The sequence below is a fragment of the Chrysoperla carnea genome, chromosome 4 (assembly GCF_905475395.1).
Source record: "Chrysoperla carnea chromosome 4, inChrCarn1.1, whole genome shotgun sequence".
NCBI lineage: Eukaryota > Metazoa > Arthropoda > Insecta > Neuroptera > Chrysopidae > Chrysoperla > Chrysoperla carnea.
The window spans coordinates 65,554,590-65,576,829 of NC_058340.1; the positions used below are offsets into that span (position 1 = coordinate 65,554,590).

General features: G+C 31.0%; 4 protein-coding genes across 5 annotated transcripts; 1 reads left to right on the top strand and 3 right to left on the bottom strand.

Moving 5' to 3' along the window:
* Positions 1-365: 365 nt before the first annotated feature.
* LOC123298508 (cleavage and polyadenylation specificity factor subunit 6) lies at positions 366-5,466 on the bottom strand. Of its 2 annotated transcripts, none has more exons than XM_044880537.1 (7): positions 5,337-5,466; positions 4,929-5,153; positions 4,173-4,802; positions 3,763-4,030; positions 3,291-3,451; positions 2,634-3,163; positions 366-2,077 (listed from the first exon to the last, which is right to left on the bottom strand). In XM_044880537.1, exons 1-7 carry the CDS (start codon positions 5,400-5,402, stop codon positions 1,861-1,863), a joined length of 2,097 nt encoding a protein of 698 aa, XP_044736472.1. In that variant the 5' UTR covers positions 5,403-5,466; the 3' UTR covers positions 366-1,860. The 2 variants fall into 2 exon arrangements, with proteins under 2 accessions (XP_044736472.1, XP_044736471.1); XM_044880536.1 differs by having other exon boundaries at positions 371-2,077; positions 3,763-4,039.
* Positions 5,467-6,298: 832 nt separating this feature from the next.
* Positions 6,299-8,256, top strand: LOC123298521 (arginine-hydroxylase NDUFAF5, mitochondrial; the record flags this gene model as incomplete). Its single annotated transcript, XM_044880550.1, has 6 exons — positions 6,299-6,578; positions 6,646-6,803; positions 6,868-7,022; positions 7,458-7,642; positions 7,779-7,921; positions 8,122-8,256. Coding segments are annotated over exons 1-6 (1,002 nt in total), but the record flags the coding sequence as incomplete, so codon positions are not given.
* Positions 8,257-8,309: 53 nt separating this feature from the next.
* Positions 8,310-9,190, bottom strand: LOC123298535 (ubiquitin-fold modifier-conjugating enzyme 1). Its single transcript, XM_044880565.1, has 5 exons — positions 9,159-9,190; positions 8,938-9,068; positions 8,743-8,874; positions 8,485-8,652; positions 8,310-8,419 (listed from the first exon to the last, which is right to left on the bottom strand). The coding sequence occupies exons 2-5, from the start codon at positions 9,058-9,060 to the stop codon at positions 8,333-8,335; spliced, it is 510 nt and encodes a 169-aa protein (XP_044736500.1). The 5' UTR covers positions 9,061-9,068; positions 9,159-9,190; the 3' UTR covers positions 8,310-8,332.
* A 3,996-nt stretch (positions 9,191-13,186) lies between these two features.
* Positions 13,187-21,292, bottom strand: LOC123298506 (protein PAT1 homolog 1). The gene is made up of 12 exons (XM_044880534.1): positions 21,156-21,292; positions 20,840-21,023; positions 20,534-20,755; positions 19,673-19,800; positions 19,336-19,608; positions 16,785-17,147; positions 16,254-16,374; positions 16,068-16,174; positions 15,437-15,841; positions 14,758-14,912; positions 14,260-14,389; positions 13,187-13,571 (listed from the first exon to the last, which is right to left on the bottom strand). Exons 1-12 carry the CDS (start codon positions 21,192-21,194, stop codon positions 13,299-13,301), a joined length of 2,400 nt encoding a protein of 799 aa, XP_044736469.1. The 5' UTR covers positions 21,195-21,292; the 3' UTR covers positions 13,187-13,298.
* Positions 21,293-22,240: the final 948 nt, after the last annotated feature.

A 22,240-nucleotide genomic window follows, 5' to 3' on the forward strand; every position in this document is an offset into this window, starting at 1 on the left:
TCCAATAAACTGTAAGAAATTAAGAATTTTTTTCATGCAGTTCATTGAACATTCCTGTATCACACAGTTAAAAAAAAGTAGAATCAATGCTTGATCGCTTGCTTTTAAAGCTTCAATTAAAGACTTAAAAAAAAATAATAATAAAGTCACAACAGTATTTTTTTTAAATGGTAAATATCACAGATTCGTTTCAATTTTTGTTGTTTTTTTTTTTTTCAAATATTCAATTATAAAATTAAATTAAAACATAGAATTATAAAAAATTTATAATAAGAACAGTAGTTGTAGTTTAAAAAAACAAATAAAATTCGGTCGTTTTTTTTTACAATAAAAATAAAAAAATTTAAAAAAACAGGTTGTAAGACATAATTTATATATAAATAAAATACTGAAATGTTGGTTTTTTGCAACTTGGTTTTAATATAATTATTACAATCTTCTTTCATCTTCTTTCTTCTGTCAGATTTCAAGCTGCGGGATTACAAATAAATGTTTTTTTTTCTCTTGTTTATAATATAATAATGCATGACAATTTTTGATTTGTTTAAAGGTGATTCCACAAAATCTAAATTAATCGCACATATATCAAAATAAGTAAAAATTTTTAGTGTCGGCATAATTTTAGGTATGACCTTTGTCAGTTACACCTCTACGATTGTAGATGCTTGAAGTTGTAGGATCATCAAACAACCCTTTCATTTGATATATTTAATAACATAGTTTTTTTAAATCAGAATATTTTATATCTCTCAAAATATTTCAAAACTCTTAATCCGCCTCTACCAGTACATATATCTTGTGGTTACTCTGTGATGACAAACGCTAAAACTATCGTTGGAAGTTAAATTTAGATGATGATAACAATCATTGTCTAAACTATGCCTCTAACGATAGCGAAAAATCATCACAAAATAGTTACACAGTAGGTACTAAGATGAATAGTAAATGGTCTGCGTCGATCTTAAAAACTTGAAAAATGATAAAGATAAGCTTGCTTCGGTTTCCAATATAAATCAGTTTTTCGGTTTTATCAGGTTTTTCCTGGATTTAAAACTTCAATATTACTGAATTAATTTTTCGTAGTTTAATACCATCTTTTTAATAACTCTCGAGAAACATTACATCTGACCGATCCCTTAAATCTTAATACTTTTTTTACTTTTAAAATTGCAATTAAATAATATCAAAATCCAAGCAGGCAAGGCTAGTTTTCTAACATTTCTAAAAGTTCGAACATTAAAGGGTGTGAAGTACGTTTTAAGTTTAGATATCTGTTGAAAAGGCTATTATTCAACATGATCCAAATTTATATTAACTGACTAGGCCCTGGAAATGTTTTCATTTAATCTCTTCTCAAGTATCAGTCCCTACTAAAGCTAGGTGTTAAAAATGAAGATAATAAAATAAAATCAAAATTATGTGTGTTTAAAAAAACAAAAAATATGTCAAGTTAAAAGTTACAGACTAAGCATGCTCTCAGTGTAAACCTAAAGTTTTGCCCTTGACTGGTATCGATAAATTTTATCGACTTTAAAAAACGACCTAATAAAAAAATCTTATTTTGATAAATGCACAAGGGTCTAAATACAAATACAATATATTATTTATATAATACGCATGATCAAATCAGCTAAGTCCTACAAATAAAATTTGTGAAGTATATTTTTCATCGAAGAAAAAATGAAAAACAAATGGAAATGTTTATACATAGTTAAGAATCAAATATATGTATATGAATGAAAATTAGAACACTCAAAAGATAAAACCTATCGAGGGGGGAAAGTATTTTGAAAATTTTCATTTGGAAAAATGAAAACAAATGCAATTATTTTCTATTAATAGAAAATTCATTAACGAATTTTAATGACGGGAACGATGTGTATCCCTCTCTCGATCACGTTCTCTATCACGATCTGATTCTCTTCGTGTGCCAGCATCTCGATCACGTTCTCGTTCGCGTTCCCGATCACCACGTTCACGATAACGTTCTTCGTAATAATTTCGTGATTTTGATGGAGGTGCTTCTGCTGGTACTTCCGGTGTTTCTGGTGGTGATTTGTTTCTTGGGCGTACGGCTCTTTAAAAGAATTGATTTTTAAATTAGATCTTTAAATTATATTAAGCCAAAATTTAGAAGAAAACTTTAAAGTTATTGCTTATAAAAAACCAAACATCTTTCGTTCGAAGCATTCCTTTCGCGAATCAAAAAAACTTCAGCATAAATTCAACGCAAAAATAGAAGAGTTTCGCTATTGATAACTGGGAGGTGCAACTCGCCAACTGGCGATAATAATTCGTACTAATTAAAATCAGAAGAAGACCCGAATCCAGTAGTTACAATTTCGACAACCAAAAATACTTATAAAGAATGGCTTTTTTTCTTAAATTGCAAAATAAGAAAATTTACAAGTATAGTTACCTCTATCCGAGGACACACTATATGTATGGATTTAGTTATGACCACTAAATAAACAGGGTATGAAGTTCACTGGAAGTACATGACTTTCATTTTATTTTGTAAACTAGGGTAATTTTTCAAAATAAAAATGACTTAATAAACCCACAACTACTGGAGGTAATAAAAATATCACAATTTCTGGATGGTTCCTTTAAAAAAAATAAAGACATCTTACCTATCTTCAGGGCTTCTGTCTCTATAATCACGTTCTCTTTCTCGTTCACCACGGCTGCGTGATCTTTCTCTAGGTTCTCGACCTTCTCGATTATAACTTTCACCATAATAACGTTCACGATCACGATCACGTTCTCGTTCACGATCTCTACTACGCTCTCGATACCTCGAAGCAGATCGTTCACGTCGATCACGTCGACGATGTGAGCGATCACGTGACCTGGACCTATCACGTCGCCCAGAACCATAACTTTTCGCTTCCACGCCATGCAATGTATCTTGTAAGGAGCTAATCAATATTTTACAGCGATCGTCGTTAGCTACTTTCGATTGTTTGATTAGTGATATAGCGGTGACAAGTGTTTCTATCGCGCCGGCATAATCTCCCGCAGCGGCATCGGACACTGCACGTGCTATTGCTGAACTGGAAACTGTTCTATTACGTCCCATAATATCCTCGAATTCTTGTTCAGAAACCGTTGTTGTTTCACCACGATGTTCGGGACCAGTGGGTGCTCCGTAAGGAGATTGCTGGAAGTAAGAAATAATGGTTTATTATTTTGATATGAATTGCCAAACAGTTTAAAATTCGGAATTATTAAGGTTGTACTGATATCTGATACATCACAATAATTCCCGGGTAAAAATATATAATTACCCCAGTTGGAGGTCCGTATCCATGTGGAGGTCCGTGTGGTGGTCCATTTGTAGCTCCATGTGGAATTCCAATTGGAGGACCATGAGGTGGTCCCAATGGCGGCCCATGTTGTTGTGGGGCTCCTGGATGTTGCATTCCTTGTTGATGCGGTGGCCCTCCACCTAAAATAAATTATTTCAATAAAAGTTACATTCATTGTCATAAAAATATGTTCCAAATACTGTTCTGTATCCCAAATAGTAACAACTTGTAAACCGGGTGTAACAAATGCTGAAGCAAAAATATTAAAAACAAAATATGGGTTCAGAAAGGGGCATTCTATGATAGCTACTTTGTTAAAATTATTTTCTACAATTTTTGTTAATCCTAGAAATTTCAATTTTATGTACATTTATTGAAAAATACTCGAATATAATTTCAAAATTAGCGAAAGTCTATCTCGGCACAGAATATTTGATCTTAAAAAAATTACCTGGTTGGAAGAATGCTGGATTAACATGCGGTGCTGGAGCAACATGAGGTCCTTGAGGTGGGCCTTGTGGTGGTCCATGAGGTACCGGTGGAGGACCACCCATTGGTGGTCCACGTGGTGGACCTCCCATTGGAGGACCTCGAGGTGGTCCTTGCATATGTGGTGGAGCTTGTCCATGAGGTGGAAATTGATGCATCGGTGGACGATTCCATTCCGGACGCGGTCTTGAATTAAGGTGAATAGTCAAATTTGTTCCCTGAAGATTTCCCTGGAAAGGCTATTAATAACAATTTAATAAAAATAGAATATTAAGGTCGGATATTTTCAGAAGGTTCTTGTAAGGAAATAGCAGGATCTGTAAAATGGAAAATTGAAAATATACGACCTTAAGGAAATCGAAGATTACATACCATTCCTGGACGATGTTGAGGTGGACCTTGTGGTGGACCCTGAGGCGGACCCGGTGGTCTTGGTGGACCATTTGGTCGAGGACCATTAGGATTCCATTGTTGTTGTGGAAATCTTGGAGGTCCTTGATTCGGTGGCATAATTTGTCCTGGAGGAGGTCCTTGCATTGGCGGCCCTTGCATTCTTGGTGGTGGTCCACCCATTCCTCCTGGTGGCATACCAGGTGGTGGAACTGGACCTCGTACATCTTGTGGTGGTCCCATCATCATCCGCTGGGCATTCGGGTTTTGTTGGTGAGGACCTGGAGGAATATTAGGATTTTGGTGAGTTGGAACGGCCCCGGGGTGTGGACCCCTGGGGCCGGGATTAGGGGTAGAAAGTCGAGTTTTAGACTGACTTTCAAATTGATTTAATGCTTGTTTTGTAGGTAAGGTTACAACAGGAATTTGTCCGTGGAGTTCTTTCTTTGGTAAGTGTTCCATACATAATCGCATACTTGGTTCAGATCCCAAAGATATTACACAAAAACCCTTAGACTGACCATTAGCACGATTTTCAAAAAATTTTACCTCCATAAAATCAGTGACACCAATTTCGGCAACGGCGTCTGTTATTTCTTGATCGGTTGTCCACTGAAATTTTAGCATTAATTAAAATGTGTACAATAAAATTTCAAGAACGTCGTAAATTTTTTAATAAACATCTTATCTTACTAAAAAAAATTATTTTAACAAAAAAATTAAATATTTTGGACATACCCACGATAAATTTCCAATGTATAATTGATACCTTCGACCAATCGTATTTGGTTGTATATTGTTACCAAGTTGATGGTATGGTGGAGCGCCATTTGTATCTTCACCACCGGCCGGTGGTGGACCAGAATGTGGATGATTTGCTTCTACACCATCATCTTGACCTCCACTAGGAGTTGCAGCTATCACATCATCGTATAAGTCAACATCTTCGCCAGTGAATTCATCCTAATATACAAAAATAAAAGATAAAATCAATAATATGTACATAGTGAACTTTCATGGCATTACGAGATACTATGTACACAAAATGCCGGTCATGGAATCTAATTGATTTCATATATGCAAATATTTATGAAAATTTAAAACGTATTCCTTGTACAGAATTATTTATTTGTAAATTGTACATACCTGAGCAAAATCTTGTTCAATATCGTCAGCGTATAAGTCAATATCAGGCCCATCCGCCATTTTCATAACTGTTGCTGTTTTAATAATTTTATAACATGGGGCAGCAAAGCGTCAGTTTTTACGAAACCATAGACATATTTATGAATATTTGTTGTAGTCGCCACATAGAGGGCACACGGTAAGAACATTATTAACTAAAGGCTTCCTCACACTAAAAATTTGTATCCACTTAACGTAAGATTCGAATCTAGAACGTGAAATGAAAAAATATTTTTTAGAATGTTTTACATCCAATATTATATCTGAAGTTTTTAAAAATTATGAAACACAAACCAAATTAAAATGATTTCAAAATCGTGTAGATCAAAATTTTGTTCGTAGCATCAATATTTTTAAGCGTTACAAACTTGGGACTAAACTTAATATACTATGTATATTTCATATACATGGTATAAAAAATACCTAATTTACAGAAGTCCAAAAGGAAAATAAATATTCCAAAAGTCTTAAGTTTCTGAAATTTTATTGAACTTAACAGGAATCTTAGCAAGTAGTTCATTTTTTTGTATAGCTGTAGAAGCTTTACTGTCTTGAATGACGAGAAAAACAAAGCTTTCCAGCTTTCGACAACTCACAACTTTAAATTATTTGCTTTAATTATAAAGCATAAATATAAAAGTGTAAAGAAAGTTGGGAAAACTTGTTCAAGTAGTATTCAATTATTGATAAAGTATAATCGGTCAATTAAACTTGAATTATGAGAACGGGCCTTAAGAACTGCGTTTAGTACAGAAACCGATTGATCTTAGTCTATAGAGATATAAACTCTGGATTTGATATAAGTCTGTTAGAATATCTTCCTGCTTATTTCCCGAATTTTCCCAATTCCTTATTCTTTTTTGGATTAGATGATCCTATTAAGCTATCTTTTTCTATGCTATAAACTATGCGATTGTTGACAGAAGTCACGTGTTGTAGTTGACTTTTAATTTCAATATTACGAAAAATTATAAAAAATGTTACGACAATCGCGAATATGGCAACTAAGAAAAAATTTCAGTACACTTTCCGACGAATATATTATGAATGTATTCGATCGGAAAGCAAAATATTTACAGCGTGAAAGAGCTGCTCAAGCTGACAATGTAGAATTGTACGATTATTTAAAAGATGAGGTTGGTTTTCGTTTAGCCGATCGAGTTTCAGATATTAAACGATTGTTTAAAACCGCTGCAGATATTGGTACAATATTCTTAATTTCCGTCATTTTTATAAACTTCTTCAATTAATTAATTTTGATGTTAATTAGGATGTAATCGAGGTTTTATTTCGAAACATTTGTTACCTGATTCTGTTGAGAAATTAATTTTATGTGATATGAGCCATACAAATTTAAAAATTGCTAGCAATTTCAAAGAAAATGTTACGGAAATTAAAGAACAGGTTTTAGATGAAGAATTTATTGAAGTAAGAGAGTTTTTATTTTCGTTTCATTCTTCGGCTTATTAATCAGGTTTAAACAAATTTTTAGTTTGAAGAAAATTCATTAGACTTAGTAATATCAAATCTTAGTTTACATTGGGTTAACAATTTACCACAAGCGTTTCACAATATTTTAAGAGCTTTAAAAAATGATGGTGTTTTCATGGCGGCTGTATTTGGCGGGGACACTTTATTTGAATTACGGTATGAAAAATACGAGATCAGATGATTTCTGAGGCGCTAATATATCAATAATATGGATAATGCTAAAGTGGCGGATTTAAGGAAAAAGACCCAGTGAGCAAAATCTATAAATATTGACGTGTTTTTTTAGCCTTCGTTAATAAACTTGATACCTCCTTTGTAGTCCCCTTTCCTAAAAATTTGTCTCCCCCCTTTTTTTAGTCTTCCTTTATGAACTTCGTGTCCTTTTATACAAATTGTGTGCCCTACTTCGAGAACCCAGTGGACAATCGCTCCTTCGCCACCCCCTAAATTCGCCACTAATAATGCATTAATTTCACTTTTCCATATGAAGTATGATTTCGATGATTTTACGTATTCCATTAAATAAAATCATTTAACGCCTAGAATATCACAATCTTGTAAAAATGAACTATGTAATGTAATAAATTTTAGCTCATCACTACAGTTAGCAGAGCTAGAACGAAAAGGAGGAATATCTGCTCATATTTCGCCGTTCACAGAAATTCGAGATATAGGTCGATTATTACAAAAGGCTGGTTTTACAATGCTCACAATTGATGTAGACGAAATCGTTGTACATTATCCAAGTATTTTTGAGCTGATGTGGGATTTGAAAGGTAACTGAAATTTTATAGAATGTTACGGAAGTGAGCCAAGCATTGAAAAACATAATAAATAATTTTTACTCCACTTTTAACGTTAAGTCGTTACAGCAAATATTTGTTACTAAAAAGCTTGAAAATTTGTTTATAGGTATGGGAGAAAATAATGCAGCTAGAAATCGAACATTACATCTAAGTAGGGATACGCAATTAGCCGCGGCAGCGATTTATCAACAGTTGTATGGTATTAAAAGCCCCGAAACAACGGATATCAAAGTTCCTGCAACATTTCAAGTAATTTTTATTTTTCAATTTTGTTTCAAAAAAATCAGGATTAGATTTTTGAAAACACAATCGATTCTCGCAAACGACGATGAGTCGATTAGTCGATAACACGCGTTAGCCACATGTAACGCACTTCGGAATTTCACACGGGTCGAATTAGTTTCTACTATTATTTTTGTACTAAGTTTGCAATTTTATTTTTGTTTTAGATAATTTATATGTTAGGCTGGAAACCAGACGCATCACAGCCGAAACCTTTAGAACGTGGTACTGGAAAAATTTCATTAAAAGATCTACATCGATTGGATGAAATAATTAAGGAGAAAAAAAATTTAGAAATTGATTTAAACGATAATAAAAAATAAAATATTTATATAAATTTTTTATAGACATAATTTAAAAAATAAAAATATTTTCAAGTTATGATTTCTTTTCATCTTTTTCTTTATATGTGATAACTCCTTTTTCAATTAAATCGGGTATTTCTACTGCTAACCAAGGACCCAGCTGTAATACAAAAAATTTCATTTAATTTATTATTTTTTAAACCGTTGATTACGATAAATATTTACCCCTAAGGCAAGAGCATGTGCAATACCAAATTTGGGAACATTCCTTGCCCATAATGGTTTAAAATGATCTGTTAAACAAATTTTTCCTCCGCGATACATTTTCGCTGTTTTACCATCTAATTCTGGTAATGCTAATTCAGGGGCAGTGACTGGATACATGACTGGAATCTGTCAAACAAAGTAAAGTTATATTACAAGCATGGAAGCTAAAGATAAGGAAAACTATCTCTGTATATGAAAAGTTAAGTATATTCTTACCTCAAATTCGATATCGAATTCGTATTTTAACAATTCATGAATATACCAACATTTACCAAACCATCTCGTACCTTCTTTATTCGATTCCAAACGAAACCAATCATTATCAGCTGCTTTATTACTTTGTACGTACTAAAAATTTTAGGGTCTTGTATAGTTAAGAGTTATCTTAAATACAAAAATTGCATATCTTACTGCTATTAACGATTGATATTCTTCTTTAAGACGTTGTACCCATAAATCTTTATCCCTAGGCCCAGCTTTTGTCTTTAATAATGGAATTTTACTTAATGTAGAACGTGTACTATCGTCAACCATTGCGTCGACTTAAAAATTTAAACTAATTTAATATTTACCATATGGTAGGTTATTTTAAGATTGATTAAGATATTAAGAATTATTTTTAATTGTTTTACCTATTAATTGTCTTAATTACTTATATATTGGAACTTAACTAATTTGTGGTATTTATTTTATTATTATTAAATAAATATAAGAAAATTTGACGTTTTTCCTTACTAATTGCATGTCAAATTCACGGTTTTATAACATATTTTAAGTTGGTACACTTTGTAATTTCGTGGCTACTATACCATAGACTTGTATTAAATACAGACTGATAGAACAAATCATTGCGCTAAAATCATTAAAAAATTGCACATCAATTAGCGTTAACTATCATTGGTTTGGCTTATCTGCCGCCTGTTGTTCCATCCATTTCCTGTTCATATTTTTTTCCACTAAGCTATTAAGGGCAGAAGTGGTCTATTTTGTCGTATCAAGGTGAAATATTTTGCTCTCATTAAATTCTCGAGTGTTTCGCGCATTTGAGAACTAGAGTCGAAGTCGACAAGTCATACTACCCCCTTATTCGAAATTCGGGACAAAATGTTATTTGTGGTCAAGTCTTTCGTATACGATTATTGATAATTTATCGCGTTTTTGACATTATTCGATCACAATAATTACTTCTTGTGTTCGCTATACGTACAAAATCTAAGCAGGCAAACTTACGCTTTAGCCATCTTAACTCACGTAAATGAAGTCCGCACTTATAAATGAAAGGATCGTATTTCACTTTTTAATAAAACAAATTTATTTCAATTTGTAGTATTTACATAAAATATTTTTTTAAACAAAATTGTTGTTTTGTCGTACATAATTGTTTTATACATAATTAAATTGTTTGCACTGCATTATTTTATTCATCATTACAAAATTATAAATAAGCAATGTTTTTTTTTTATTTTTAAATTTTTTTCACGAGATTTACGAAAATCTTTTTTACTGAATCATATCATTTTTTATTTTAATTTTTTTAAATATAAAAACGTATTATAAAATTAAATTAAAAACTAACGTTATTGTTTTTTTTTTGTTTTGTTTTGTAAGAGTTTTTTTTTTTTTGTTTATTACAATCATTTTCAAAAAATCTAAAAAAATATCACTTGAAAAAATAAATATTTTTTGCAAAAATTAAAAAATTTTCTTCAAATTTTCACATCATTTTGTTTTCAATATACAATCATTAAATTAAAAGGGTTATGACTATTAAAGCCATCCACAAAGACTCAATATTTTTGTTCCTGTTCCAGAGAGACTTTCAAGAACAATAGTCAGAAGAGGACCTGCTAGAAAACTGCCTAAATTTGGAAAAAATACAAAATCCTAACGCTACTTCAAAATGTTTTCCCACAATAATTTACGCGATATCACAAAAGCTCTAAGCAAATCGTTAAATGCATTTGATTTTTATAATTTGTAAGTTTATATTTCCTTATTTTTATTTGAAGAAAATTTCAAAAAATCGGGAAACATTTTTTGTCTCTAATTTCGGTAAAACTCAGTACATAAAGTAATTATCATCCATAAAATAAAAAAATCGGGTCCTCTTGACGATCAGATGAGTAGTTTCGGATTTTTTTAAGTAAACATTTTCCAAAAAGATTTCAAAATCCGCGTTTGTGCTTGGTAATTTAAACATTTAACAGGAACAAAAACATTGAATGCTTATGGATCACAAAAAAATAAAAAGGGCATAAAATAAAGCTAAATGGCAGGCACAATACTTATTAAAATATTATCAAACAAATAACTAAATTAATTTTATTGAGCCATTTCTTTTTCCATTTTTATTTAGAAGCGTATGACGACGATAATACATTTAAAAATATAATATGAAAATTTTTGTAACCAAAATTACCCTAGCGACATAAAGTTTCTATGTCCGTAAAATTTTTGAGAAAAATTTTCATAAAATGTACAAATAATATCCCTAATTTAAACATTTACATCACGAACTGTTTTTTTTTTTCTAACGATGCATAAAGATTTCCCACACATATTTGTTAATCAAATCACAATAAAGTTCTTTAATAATGAAAAACTAGCGCCTCATATCTACATCATTTAATGAAAATATAATTTGTATCCATAAACCGGACATCAAGCATTCAACTTTCCATATATTTAAACTGAAAGTGAAATTTACAAAATTTAAAACACCACCGCCCCATCCCCAGATTTCTTGGTAACATAGATCATAGCACTCTGTCAAGGTACCTTTCAACCCAAAAACAAAGAATCAAAATCTTATAAAACATCTCTTTTTGCGTCAAGGGTTGTAGCAGCTGAACCGATTTTGATAAAAACCATCACTAGAAATCCTGCTTTAAAAATAAAAACGCATTTAAAACGGTTCACCCGTTTAAACGGTGCGACAGACAGGAACACAGAGCGGTCAAACTTATAACATTCCTCTGTTGGTCTCGGGGGTTAAAACAGGAAATTATTAACAAACCACACTTATAAAAACAGCGTAGGTATGGCAGCTGATAACAGGCGCCATTGAAATAAAATTATAAAGGGGGAACCGAAACACCGGAGACAATTTTTGTATTATTTTATCTCTGTTTTTGGTTGTTTTCACGATAATTGAGGATTATTGCGGGCACGTGCTTCTCTTGCAAACACACACTTTCCTCCTCCCTGAATAGTTTCGAATTTCATTAGCCAAATGACTCATCACAAGACTTTGTTTAGTTAAGGATGTGATTTTTAAACTTAATTCATCATACGAGCAGACAGTACCAGCATATTTAAATTTCAGACTATATTTTTTTTGTAATATCTGTCGATTAAAACCGGTTCTACCTTTTCTAGAATAAGTTCGTACTTGAGGAAGATGTTATATTTTTGACATTCTATTGGGGCAAAGCGGCTCTGGTTAACACCAATGAAATTTTCAACTTTTCTTACTGCTTGACCGTAAAATATCGGATTCTTTCAATCCTGATTCTTGACTTTCTTAACGAAGTATTAAAAGTAGACAAACAGATATTTCCTTAAACTTATATTACATTATTATCCCTTATTTAACTCATATTCGTTTGAAAGTTTTTTTAATTTCCAAATTTGTATACTTTTTTTTATTAAATCCTTCAAAAATATAACGAAAATTTTATTACCAAATTAACAACAAACATTCACTAATTTTTTTTTAAAAAATAAAACTAAATCGAAAACAGTTTAACAATATTAATATAATATTTTACAAAATTTAATTGGCTATAAGGAACGAAACAAAAGGTTTATTCTTTTTAAGCCACATTTTACGCACCAGTTCGCTTTATAAATTAAAAATGGCGAATTGTTAAAATTAACCTATTTAAAAAATGCATTAATTCTCCATTTTTTTACACAAACAGTTAATTGGTTAGTATTTAAAATAGTGTAGCTAAAAAGAACAAACATAATTTTGATTAACTAAAATTTCTCTTTACATTCTTTGATTCCATATTTAACAAAAAAAAGTCCCTTTCTCTAATTTTCAAGAGTTTGCTCGAGAAGTTAATGTTTAAACTAGGAGGTCGAACAAATTTAAACTAAAACTTCATTACGACTCCAATAAAATTAATACTTCAAGCAATATGGGATCGATATTTAATCGATTCATTAATATCTTAGAATTTTGCAAAGAAGTAATTTTTCTACTATCGCAATGAAGCTTTAGCTTCATCCAAGATTTATTTTATGCAAATTTTGTAAAGTGAGCATTTAATTTTAAAATACGTATTGTAATATTGGCCGCACAAAGCTCAAATTTCTAATCATTGAATAAGAAATATTAAATGTAAAAATAATTTATTCAATTCAGTTAACAAAAATTACAAAATAGAAAAAATTATTTTAAAATAAAAAGTTTTTTTCGAATTTCGAACGTCAATTATTATTTTTATACAAATACAAGGAGTGAAGTCACTAAGCATAAACGACTCTCAAAAAAACGAATGTACTCTAAAATGTAAAATTGAAATGAGAAAAAAGAGTGGAGACATGCGCGCATAGCTTTCTCAAAAAGGATAATATTTTTTTACAAATTTTTTTCTATCTATTGCAAGTCTTTTTTTACAAATAGCTTCTTTCTTACTTAAAAAACAATAATAACAAAACAAAAAAGGATCAAAAAAATAAAGGACAAATCTAAATATACAAAAAAAAAAAAAAATGGTATCAAAACCATTCTGTTGTGGGGCTGTTTTTGAATGTTGTTATTTCTAAGCAGTATGTTTAATACAAAACACGTTTAAAAATATAGAATATTGATCTGGTGCAATAATTCGTGAACGTTTTAAATGTGTTTCCATAACACAATTCTCTAATGGTTGCATTGGCATATCCATTTTGAGTTCAACACTTTGGATGACCTTTGATATTAATGATAAAAAATGATACCATTGATGATACTGTTCCATTGCTTCGTTTACTTGTAATGTGGCAAATAATGTTTCGCTACGTTCTATTAACTTTGTAATACATGATATACCAAACTGTGGAAGTAGAAATTTTACGAATTAATGGTGTTGGTGCATTTTATTTTGAATTATTTTATGTCAATTCATCATTTTAACTTATTATGAAATTTCGAATTAATCTAAGAAAAATATTGATAAGATAATACGCAAAAATCGTATTTAAAATTTAAATCCATTAATGATTTTAAATGACAAAATATAAATACGATAGAGTCAAGATGAAACGATGTTAAAGAGAATGAAGCAGTGGATTCGTTGGCACCAGATTGGTCGTCTCAACCACCCCTTTCACCTGACTCATTCATCCCCAAAGCTACATGCTCCGCAATTTACCGAATCAAGGAATGGCTACGAGAAGTCCATCTTATTACTGGGACTTTGCGTAAGGCATGTGATAGGCCAAACTGTGTATAACCAGTACTAGGCCATTCGACTGTGCTCACCTGAAACTCACTAAAGCACAGTTAAGAAGAGTGGTGGGAGGCACCCATTAGCGGTACCCCTCTTATGTATTATTATAATTATTAAACATGCAAATTTTGCGTTAGTTAAAAAATAATGGATCAATTCACTTGAAACCTTCTACATTCTCTTTTAGGTGTACCGTTTGAAGAACCTTCAGAAAATCTAACCATTATGGGAATTACAACCGTATTGAATTGGTATAGAATAACTCTTTTGTAAAACTTTATTTAATTATTACCTTATTACACAGTACTAAACCAAGTGAACTTTTTTCGGGCGATATAAGACGAGCATTTTCTTCTTTTATTATATCAGTTAAAACTGATGTTAATTTTAATATACTGTCCATATTTAATTGATCTACGAACCTGAAATATAAAATTTATTTTAGACTAATTATGGAAAGGCCGTTTAAGCTAAGAAATAAAGCCGGATAAAGTCTAAAAGGTTGCAATTCTAAAGAAAAATATGATTTTTTTGTGTGTAGAATAAAATCATATACCAAGCACACTTTCTTTTTAGATGTTCGTCCAAGTCAATTCTGCTAAAAAATTATGAAATTTAAGAAAGCGCATTCTCATTTGAGAATAGCAACCTTAAATGCTTTATTCCCTACAGTAGTTTCAATAATGATTGTTCAAATTCTTCGTAGAAGAGACAAATTTATCTTATCTTCTTATTTTCCAGTTAATCGAAAATATAAAGAAAAAATATTTAAGTAAATAATTAGACTTACCTATCAAAAAAATGAAAAAATTGGGGAAGAATATTATCTGTAAGTTGATCTTTTTTACCAGCAACTGGAATTGATGCCAGTAATTTCATCCATATTTCTAAATACTTATCAGCGTAATTCTTGCATAAATGCGGCAAAAGTCGTAATAACAATACCTTAAAAAGAAATTCACATATAATTTTTAAAATTCAATAAAAAAAAAAAAAATACTGGGTAGAGTCCAACGGTTAACATCCATACTAATCTAGGGATGTCTAATAATAATCATGATGTCATACTAATCTGTGATTCTGCACCTCTTGCCAACTAACCTCTTTGGAAAGAAATGCGAACCAGATGCGGCTCTCAGACTAAATCTGGCCTTATACTGAACTGAGACGCATTAAGGTCATGCATTTATCTTACGAAGGTATTCACTTCCAAGATCCGTCGACGTTCTACCCCCTTCTAACTTCGGGAACAAGTTCTCAGTAAAGATAAACACCAGTTAGGAATGGAATGAAAACTTGGTTAAGCCAAAAGTTGTGGTATTTAATACCGACGGATCTAAGTTAGTAATACCGACGGATCTTAAGTCTATTTATGTCCCACCTAGGATAGCCACTCTAATCCAACTTAATAATAGCAAATAACTAATTTTCCCGATCTAGAGTGCATTTAAAGATTGTCATTAACTTACCTTTCCTTTTCTAACACCAACATAACCACTAAATTTATCATCATTTAAAACACCATTAAATATTTTATTTAATAAATCTTCTTTATTATCATTTTTAACTAATGAATCGTCTTGTAATTGTTTTAAAATTTCCTCCTTCTCTTCAACGGTAGCTGTCTCTAATTGTTGTATCTTTTGTTTCTCTTTGATTTCTCTTAGCTTTAATGTATTGGCAATGGCTAATGGATTATTTAAATCTTCTAATCGTAGCACAAGGCCAAATAATGTTTCCAATTCTAGTAATGTTTGTTTGGTTTTTCGTACATCACGTTGCATGCTTAAAGATAATTGATTTGATTCTGTTTCTTTATCGTGTGATACTACATCCATATCGATTATTTTTCTAGGTGCTGTCACCGAGCCACACTGAAAACAAATTTTTTGTTACAGACACTATCAAAGGTTTACCATATTCATGTCCTAAAGGTCAATAATCGGCTTGTGGTGGTTAAAAACGGTGTACTAATTAGGTGGATTTTATGAAAATCTATACCAAAATATAGTGAGTAGTAATTCATATACACAGGGTATAAAAAAAAATGATATAATAAAAATAAACAGGAGAATTTAAAAAGAAAAACATTGTACTTACTTGTAATTTTCCTAATGAATTTTCAAACTGCAGCGGCGTGTATGTTCTGTGTATTTGAGTCGGATTATTATCTCGATCTCGATGGTTTCGATCATCTTTATTATAATCTAAAGGGAAAAAGACATATAATTTAATTACATGTGTTGGGGCAGTTTTCCTAGAATAATAAATAAAAATAATATTTACCATCTTTTCGATGGTTTTGATGTCGATTATGATTTTGATAACGATTATTTTTCGAATGTTGATCTTGTTTTGTTGTAGGTCTGTTTTCTTTTTCTAATTTATTTTGACGATCCACAAATACCTAGAAATTCGAAATAAATTATTTAACTATCCAATCTAATTGGAGATTAACCAAGGTAAATGATGTCTTCTGAATGTGCAGAAGAACATTTGGACAGTCTTGAAGAATCCAAAATATAAAATATGTGAAGTAAGAAAAGTTTTTATGGGCGTTCTTATTTATAAAACAAAGAAGGCATGTGTACTGTGTGTTATGGTTAGGCTACTGTGTATGATTGGCTACTGCGAAGAACTTCAAGTGATGAGTCTGCCTGGCTGGATTCATGTATACAATCTCTCTTTGTTTTATACATAAGGTCCGTAAGAACACTTCTTCCTTCATATACTTCATAAATGGCTAACGATATGGCTTACAAATTGTATATTACTATTATTATTATTATTCAATCCAATAATTAAAATGATACTAACAGTGTAATAGAAATCATCAAAATAAGGTGTGCCCGTATTTAATTGCAATAGCTGTATATTAATCAACCATTGTTTTTCACGATTTGTCATCAAACCAGCATATTCATCTTTATTCTCTGGTTCCCCTCTTTGATTCTGTTGCTGTTGCATTTGTTGTTGATGTGGATTATTATGTTGCGGATAATTATTGTTACGGTTATTTGCATTCAAACCACCAGGACGCTGACCTTGTTGATGGCCTGCATTTTGTTGAAGGAATGCAGCATTGTTTTCTTGATGAAATGGTGGTCGTATATGATTGTATGGTTGAAAACTTTGTGTGTGAAAATCCGGTCGAAAATTTTTAAAATTTGTATTCGGTAACTGCAAAAGATACAAATTTCAAAAATATATTAAGATGATGTATTTTGTAAAAGATATCTTAAAACCAATGCATCTATCGTTAATTACAAACGGTTTTTATTATTATTATTTTCGCAATACTTTTTTATTAATTTTAATTTAAGAAGGGATTGTTTTTCCCGAAATTATAAAAAATAATTATTTTTTCGGCAGTTACAAATATTTGTTCCATCGAAACTAGACTAAAATGAAGTGATTAAATAACTTTCTATTTCATTTATTTTGACTCAAATTCCAGTTTTTTTTTTATCAACAAGAAAAATACACGTTGAAAAATCAAAAGCATAATAATATAAAATTCTAACGTTTTTGTATTTTAATTGTGAAAAGTTCAACATTCCAGCAAAGAATGAAACAATAGAATCGCTAGTGTGGAAGTTGGCTTACATGCGCCTATATTATTAGTCTTCAATTTTAATATATATATATATATATATATAAATGGAAGGTGACTGGTCTTTTTTTGCAATTTCTTTAAATTTAAAAATCGAGAAAATAGCAAAAAAAATTTTTGTTTTGGAATTTGATGAAACTCGGTGGATGGGGTAATTTTGGTCCAAAAAGTATAAAAATCAGGTTAATTTAATGATTGGATGCAGAGTTTTTGAGATATCGTGATATTTAGATCGATTTTAGTCCGTATCTCAAAAATTATTCGACCAATCATCAAATGCACCCGATTTTTGTACTTTTTGGGTCAAAATTACCTTATATACTGAGTTTTATCGAAATTGGAGATAAAAAAATTTCTCGATTTTTTGCAATTTTTTTAAGGGGTACCCATTTGAAAAAATCGAGAAAATCGCAAAAAAATTTTTGTTTTGGAATTTGATGAAACTCGGTGGATGGGGTAATTTTGGCCCGAAAAGTATAAAAATCAAGTTAATTTAATGATTGGATCTTTAGAAAGTTATAATGTCAGCGAGTATCTTGGACAAAACTTCATTTTCAATAAAATCCATAAAATTGTGTACAAAAAGGAGGATAAGTGAGGGCTTTAACGTTATAGTCTTTGTTTTTAAAGCAGGGATTGCCCAGAAATGTGGGCGAGTATCAGCTAGTGTAGGTATATAATTTGATCAGAAAAAGTCTGCGGGTGTCACTCTTACAGAATATTTGATTATAGAAATTTTAGACTCATCCGCCATTGAAAAGATTTGGGCATATTTGTCGCTTATTCGTAACTAGGTATCTTTTAAGGTTTATTCTAGTTTTATGGTCAAGGAAATCATTAAGCTTGAGGATCTCAATTGAACGGATATGATTAAGCTTTAAATTTTTAAAACAATAAGAAATGTAAAAAATAATAAACGTGTGCTCCATGCGCTTCAGCATTTTTTTAATTTTTGAGATAATTTTATATGGTGAAGGCTGTCAAGAGGACATTCAACAAAATTATATATAAAGATTAAATAATAAAATGCGATCAAGTCGTTTCTTGCCAACATCTCAATCAAAACATATTTTTTAACAATTTAGTGTGAAATACTCTGTCTCAACAGTCTCTATCTTATATATTTAAACGAGCAATTCTTGTATATATATATATATCAACGATCTTGGAAATGGCTCCAACGATTTTCATGAAAATGAGTATGTAGGGGTTTTTTGGGGCGATAAGTCGATCTAACAAGGTTTCATTTAAAAAAAACGTCGTTTTATCCGTCTTTTCATGAAAAACTGAAACCGGCAATGCAAATTATAACTCTTCCTGACATCTATTGGTGTATATCGTAGTTAATGAAATAGAATACATTACCGGGACATTCAAATTGGTATTTGTGTGGAGATATTTAAAACGGTCTTCTATTAATGATAAAATTTGTGTCTTTTTAAGAATACCGAGCAAAGCTCGGTCATCCAGATAAAATACATTTAAATAAAAAAAACTTTAAACAAAAAGAAAACCGACTTCAAAAGAAAAATTTTTCCAAAACAAATTAAAATGCACTAAAAAGTAAAAAAATAACGATAATATAAATAAACATCACTGTTTATCCATCAAGCTCAAAAAAGACCTAAGGTATGTTGCCAATTCCTATTGAGGTACCGATGCCTAATTATACCCATGTCAGTTATTTAAAAAGGTCATTTACCTCAAGAAATTATCAATTCGACGATAATAATAATAATAATAATAAAAACTTACAGGAAAATTTCTATTTGGAAGAAGAGTATTTTTTTGATGTATTCCTCCCATATTTGGTCGAATATTAATACTAGGTCTTGGAACACCGGTTGACATATTGTGTGCGGAAGATGATACTCCATGTTGCATTAATAATGGATGTGGAGTTACAAAACGAAATATATTTGGCGAATGTTGTGCTCCTAAACCAGGCGGCGGCATATACGGTGGATTTAATAACATTGAATTTAATCCAGGTGGAAATCGCGGTGGGGGTTGCATTTGATGATTAGGCTACGAAAAATATCATAATTTTTAATCTATTTCCATTTGTTTTTATTTTTATTTATATTAATACCGGCATGAAATTAGGCAGAAATGATGGCTTTGGTGGTACTTCATTATTACGATTTGTCAGCAAACCTCGTTCTAATTCTTCAACTGTACAAACGTTTTTTGGCAAAGTCAGTCCATTTGTTAAACCTCCTAGAATTGAATTTGAAATAAATTAGTAAAAATTTTGGAGCAAATAATAGGAGCAAATATTCATGAAATTTATTCAAGGGTAATTAGTTAAAAATATTATATTTGTAATTAATTTCTATTTAAAAAAAAATACATTTTTTTCTTTAGGGTAAAAGATTTTTCGCTCGGACCAATCTACAACATACGTAGAATTCGTTATCCATTTAAATTTTCCCGCAATTGAGAGTGCGAACAGCCGCAGCCAATCAAAAGCAGGCATATTGCTTGAGGTACAATCTAAATCCATGGATATAGAAATATTAAAATCTAAAACACACGAAATAGTATCGTTCTATTTGAATTTCTCGCAAATGAGAGCCGTAGCCAATCAAAAGTAGGCACATTGCTTTTCCCCCGGGGTGATACACCCCTCTCGTCTAAAGTAGGACTTTATACCACATCCCTACTATAATTACTAGATCCGTGGGTTAACCACATGTAAAACACTAAACTAACGGATAATAATAATACAAAAAAAGGTCTGAAAAAGTATGATTTTCTAAAAACTTATATCACGAAAAAATAAAAACTGATCAATTTCATTTTCCTGAAAATATTATCTAAAATCCAATTATTAATAATTACATAATCTGTCATTTCAATTTTTAACTTAAATAATTTCTTTCTTACATAAAAAAAAAATGAAAACATTTTATTTGCACACTAAAGTTCAAATTAAAAAAGACAAATTTACCATTTTTCTGTTGATTGAAAACCGAATTTATATGATTTTCGGGTAGAGATTTGATTAACATAGACGCACTATTGGACAAGTCTTTATTTCGAGAACTTGTATGTGGTGTGGATGTTTGCGTCACATCTGGAGGTTTTACAATATTTGCCCAAATATCCACATTATTTTGATTCGACGATGCATTTATTAAGTCATCATCAACTAATTTATTTAAGGATTCTTCTAAAAAACAAAAACAAAAAATAGTGTAAACTTGTTTACAATTGGAAATGCTGTCCATGGAAGATGAATTGGTAATTTCCATACCTAGAGTGTGATTTTTTTTCGAACTTTCTGCTATTTCGGCCAATTGTTCATGTTGTGCTTCCCAATCATCCAACGGACCTGCACTAGTTTCATTATCATCACCAAATGTCTCATCATTTAAAGCATCATACTCTTGTTCATCATGATCTAAATCTTCTAGATCACCGGGACATTCTTCATCACGCTATAAATCAGTTTTTTAATTTATAATAAATTGTTTTTGATTTTTTTTAGAACACGTCAGTAAAGTTCATGCAAAGTGTCATTCGTTGGCTATTTATAAAATTTATTTGATTTGATTGATTGAAAAACTTACACTCAAAGAGGTATCAAACCCGAAAAATGAATCTGCCATTTGAAAATTAAAAGTAATGTTTCAAACGAAAAAATGTTCATGTCAATATTTCAGTTTTTTGTTAAATTATAAGGTAGACATATGCAAGTTTACGCATAAAAGTGTGTACCATAGATAAGAATTATTTTTGCTGAGTGTATCGAACCTACATTCACATCATATTTATTATTTAAATTGAACTTGACTTTATGACCTTAGAATACCGAAAATTTTTATTATTTTCTTCTTGTTTTCGGATTAATCATCTAGGCCGTTAGCCAATCAATTAATTTATGAATCATAATTTTCAGATTTAAAACTCTTGATACATCTATTGAAATGAAAATAAAAATTTTTAAAAATTATCCCCACTTATACCCGAAAATGGCTCACTGGCTATACATTACGGTCATTAGACCCATACTATTCTATGGGTCACTAGTTTGGTGGACAGTACTAGAAAAGGGAATCCACCAATAGGTACTAGGTAAAGTCCAACGGTTAGCATGCATGCTATAATCTCGGGATGCCTACGGACAACTCCATCTAAAGCACTGGGGGTAATTCTGCACTTGCTGCCAACGGACTTCTTCGGAGAGAAATGTGCAGCAGGTGCAGCTCTAAGGCTAAATCTGGGGTAAGATCTTTTGTAGTGCAACCAGTTTTGATTTATTGTAGCTCCTTCTCTTCAAAGGTCTCCCTTGCTCACACTTTCCAGTCGCTTGAACACCAGTTTTACTTTCATTCTGCGGACAAAAAGACGACCTTCGACCTCTTGACTCCCAATACATAAGTTTAGAATGAATAATGCTTTAATATATTAAGTATTGTAAGAAAATGTGCTACTATCTTTATATCTACGGTCACCGTTATCGTACAGAGACAAATAGGCCTGTATCATCAAATCATCAATCTATGCAGTTTCATCAAAACCCATCCAATAGTTTTTGCGTCAAAGCGTAAACAATATTCATCTATACATCTTCATAAACTTTCATGTGTAGGATTATATAAATAAGATAATCTCTACCAATGTTTTACCAGGCATTTCAAAATGAAACAATTCA

Bases quoted from the DNA above. Each gene is read 5' to 3' on its own strand.
- LOC123298508 (XM_044880536.1), bottom strand. From the start codon at position 5,402: ATGAAAATGGCGGATGGGCCTGATATTGACTTATACGCTGACGATATT. The intron at 4,040-4,172 runs GTATGTAATCTT...TGTTATTAATAG, and splicing joins CTCAACATCGTCCAGGAATG to CCTTTCCAGGGAAATCTTCA. The intron at 2,078-2,633 runs GTAAGATGTCTT...ATTCTTTTAAAG, and splicing joins GACAGAAGCCCTGAAGATAG to AGCCGTACGCCCAAGAAACA.
- LOC123298535 (XM_044880565.1), bottom strand. From the start codon at position 9,060: ATGGTTGACGATAGTACACGTTCTACATTAAGTAAAATTCCATTATTA. The intron at 8,875-8,937 runs GTAAGATATGCA...TAAAATTTTTAG, and splicing joins AATATCAATCGTTAATAGCA to TACGTACAAAGTAATAAAGC. The intron at 8,653-8,742 runs GTAAGAATATAC...TTTGTTTGACAG, and splicing joins AATTCGATATCGAATTTGAG to ATTCCAGTCATGTATCCAGT.
- LOC123298506 (XM_044880534.1), bottom strand. From the start codon at position 21,194: ATGGCAGATTCATTTTTCGGGTTTGATACCTCTTTGAGT. The intron at 21,024-21,155 runs GTAAGTTTTTCA...ACTGATTTATAG, and splicing joins GGTTTGATACCTCTTTGAGT to CGTGATGAAGAATGTCCCGG. The intron at 19,801-20,533 runs GTAAATTTGTCT...ATTCAATTCTAG, and splicing joins TTTCAATCAACAGAAAAATG to GAGGTTTAACAAATGGACTG.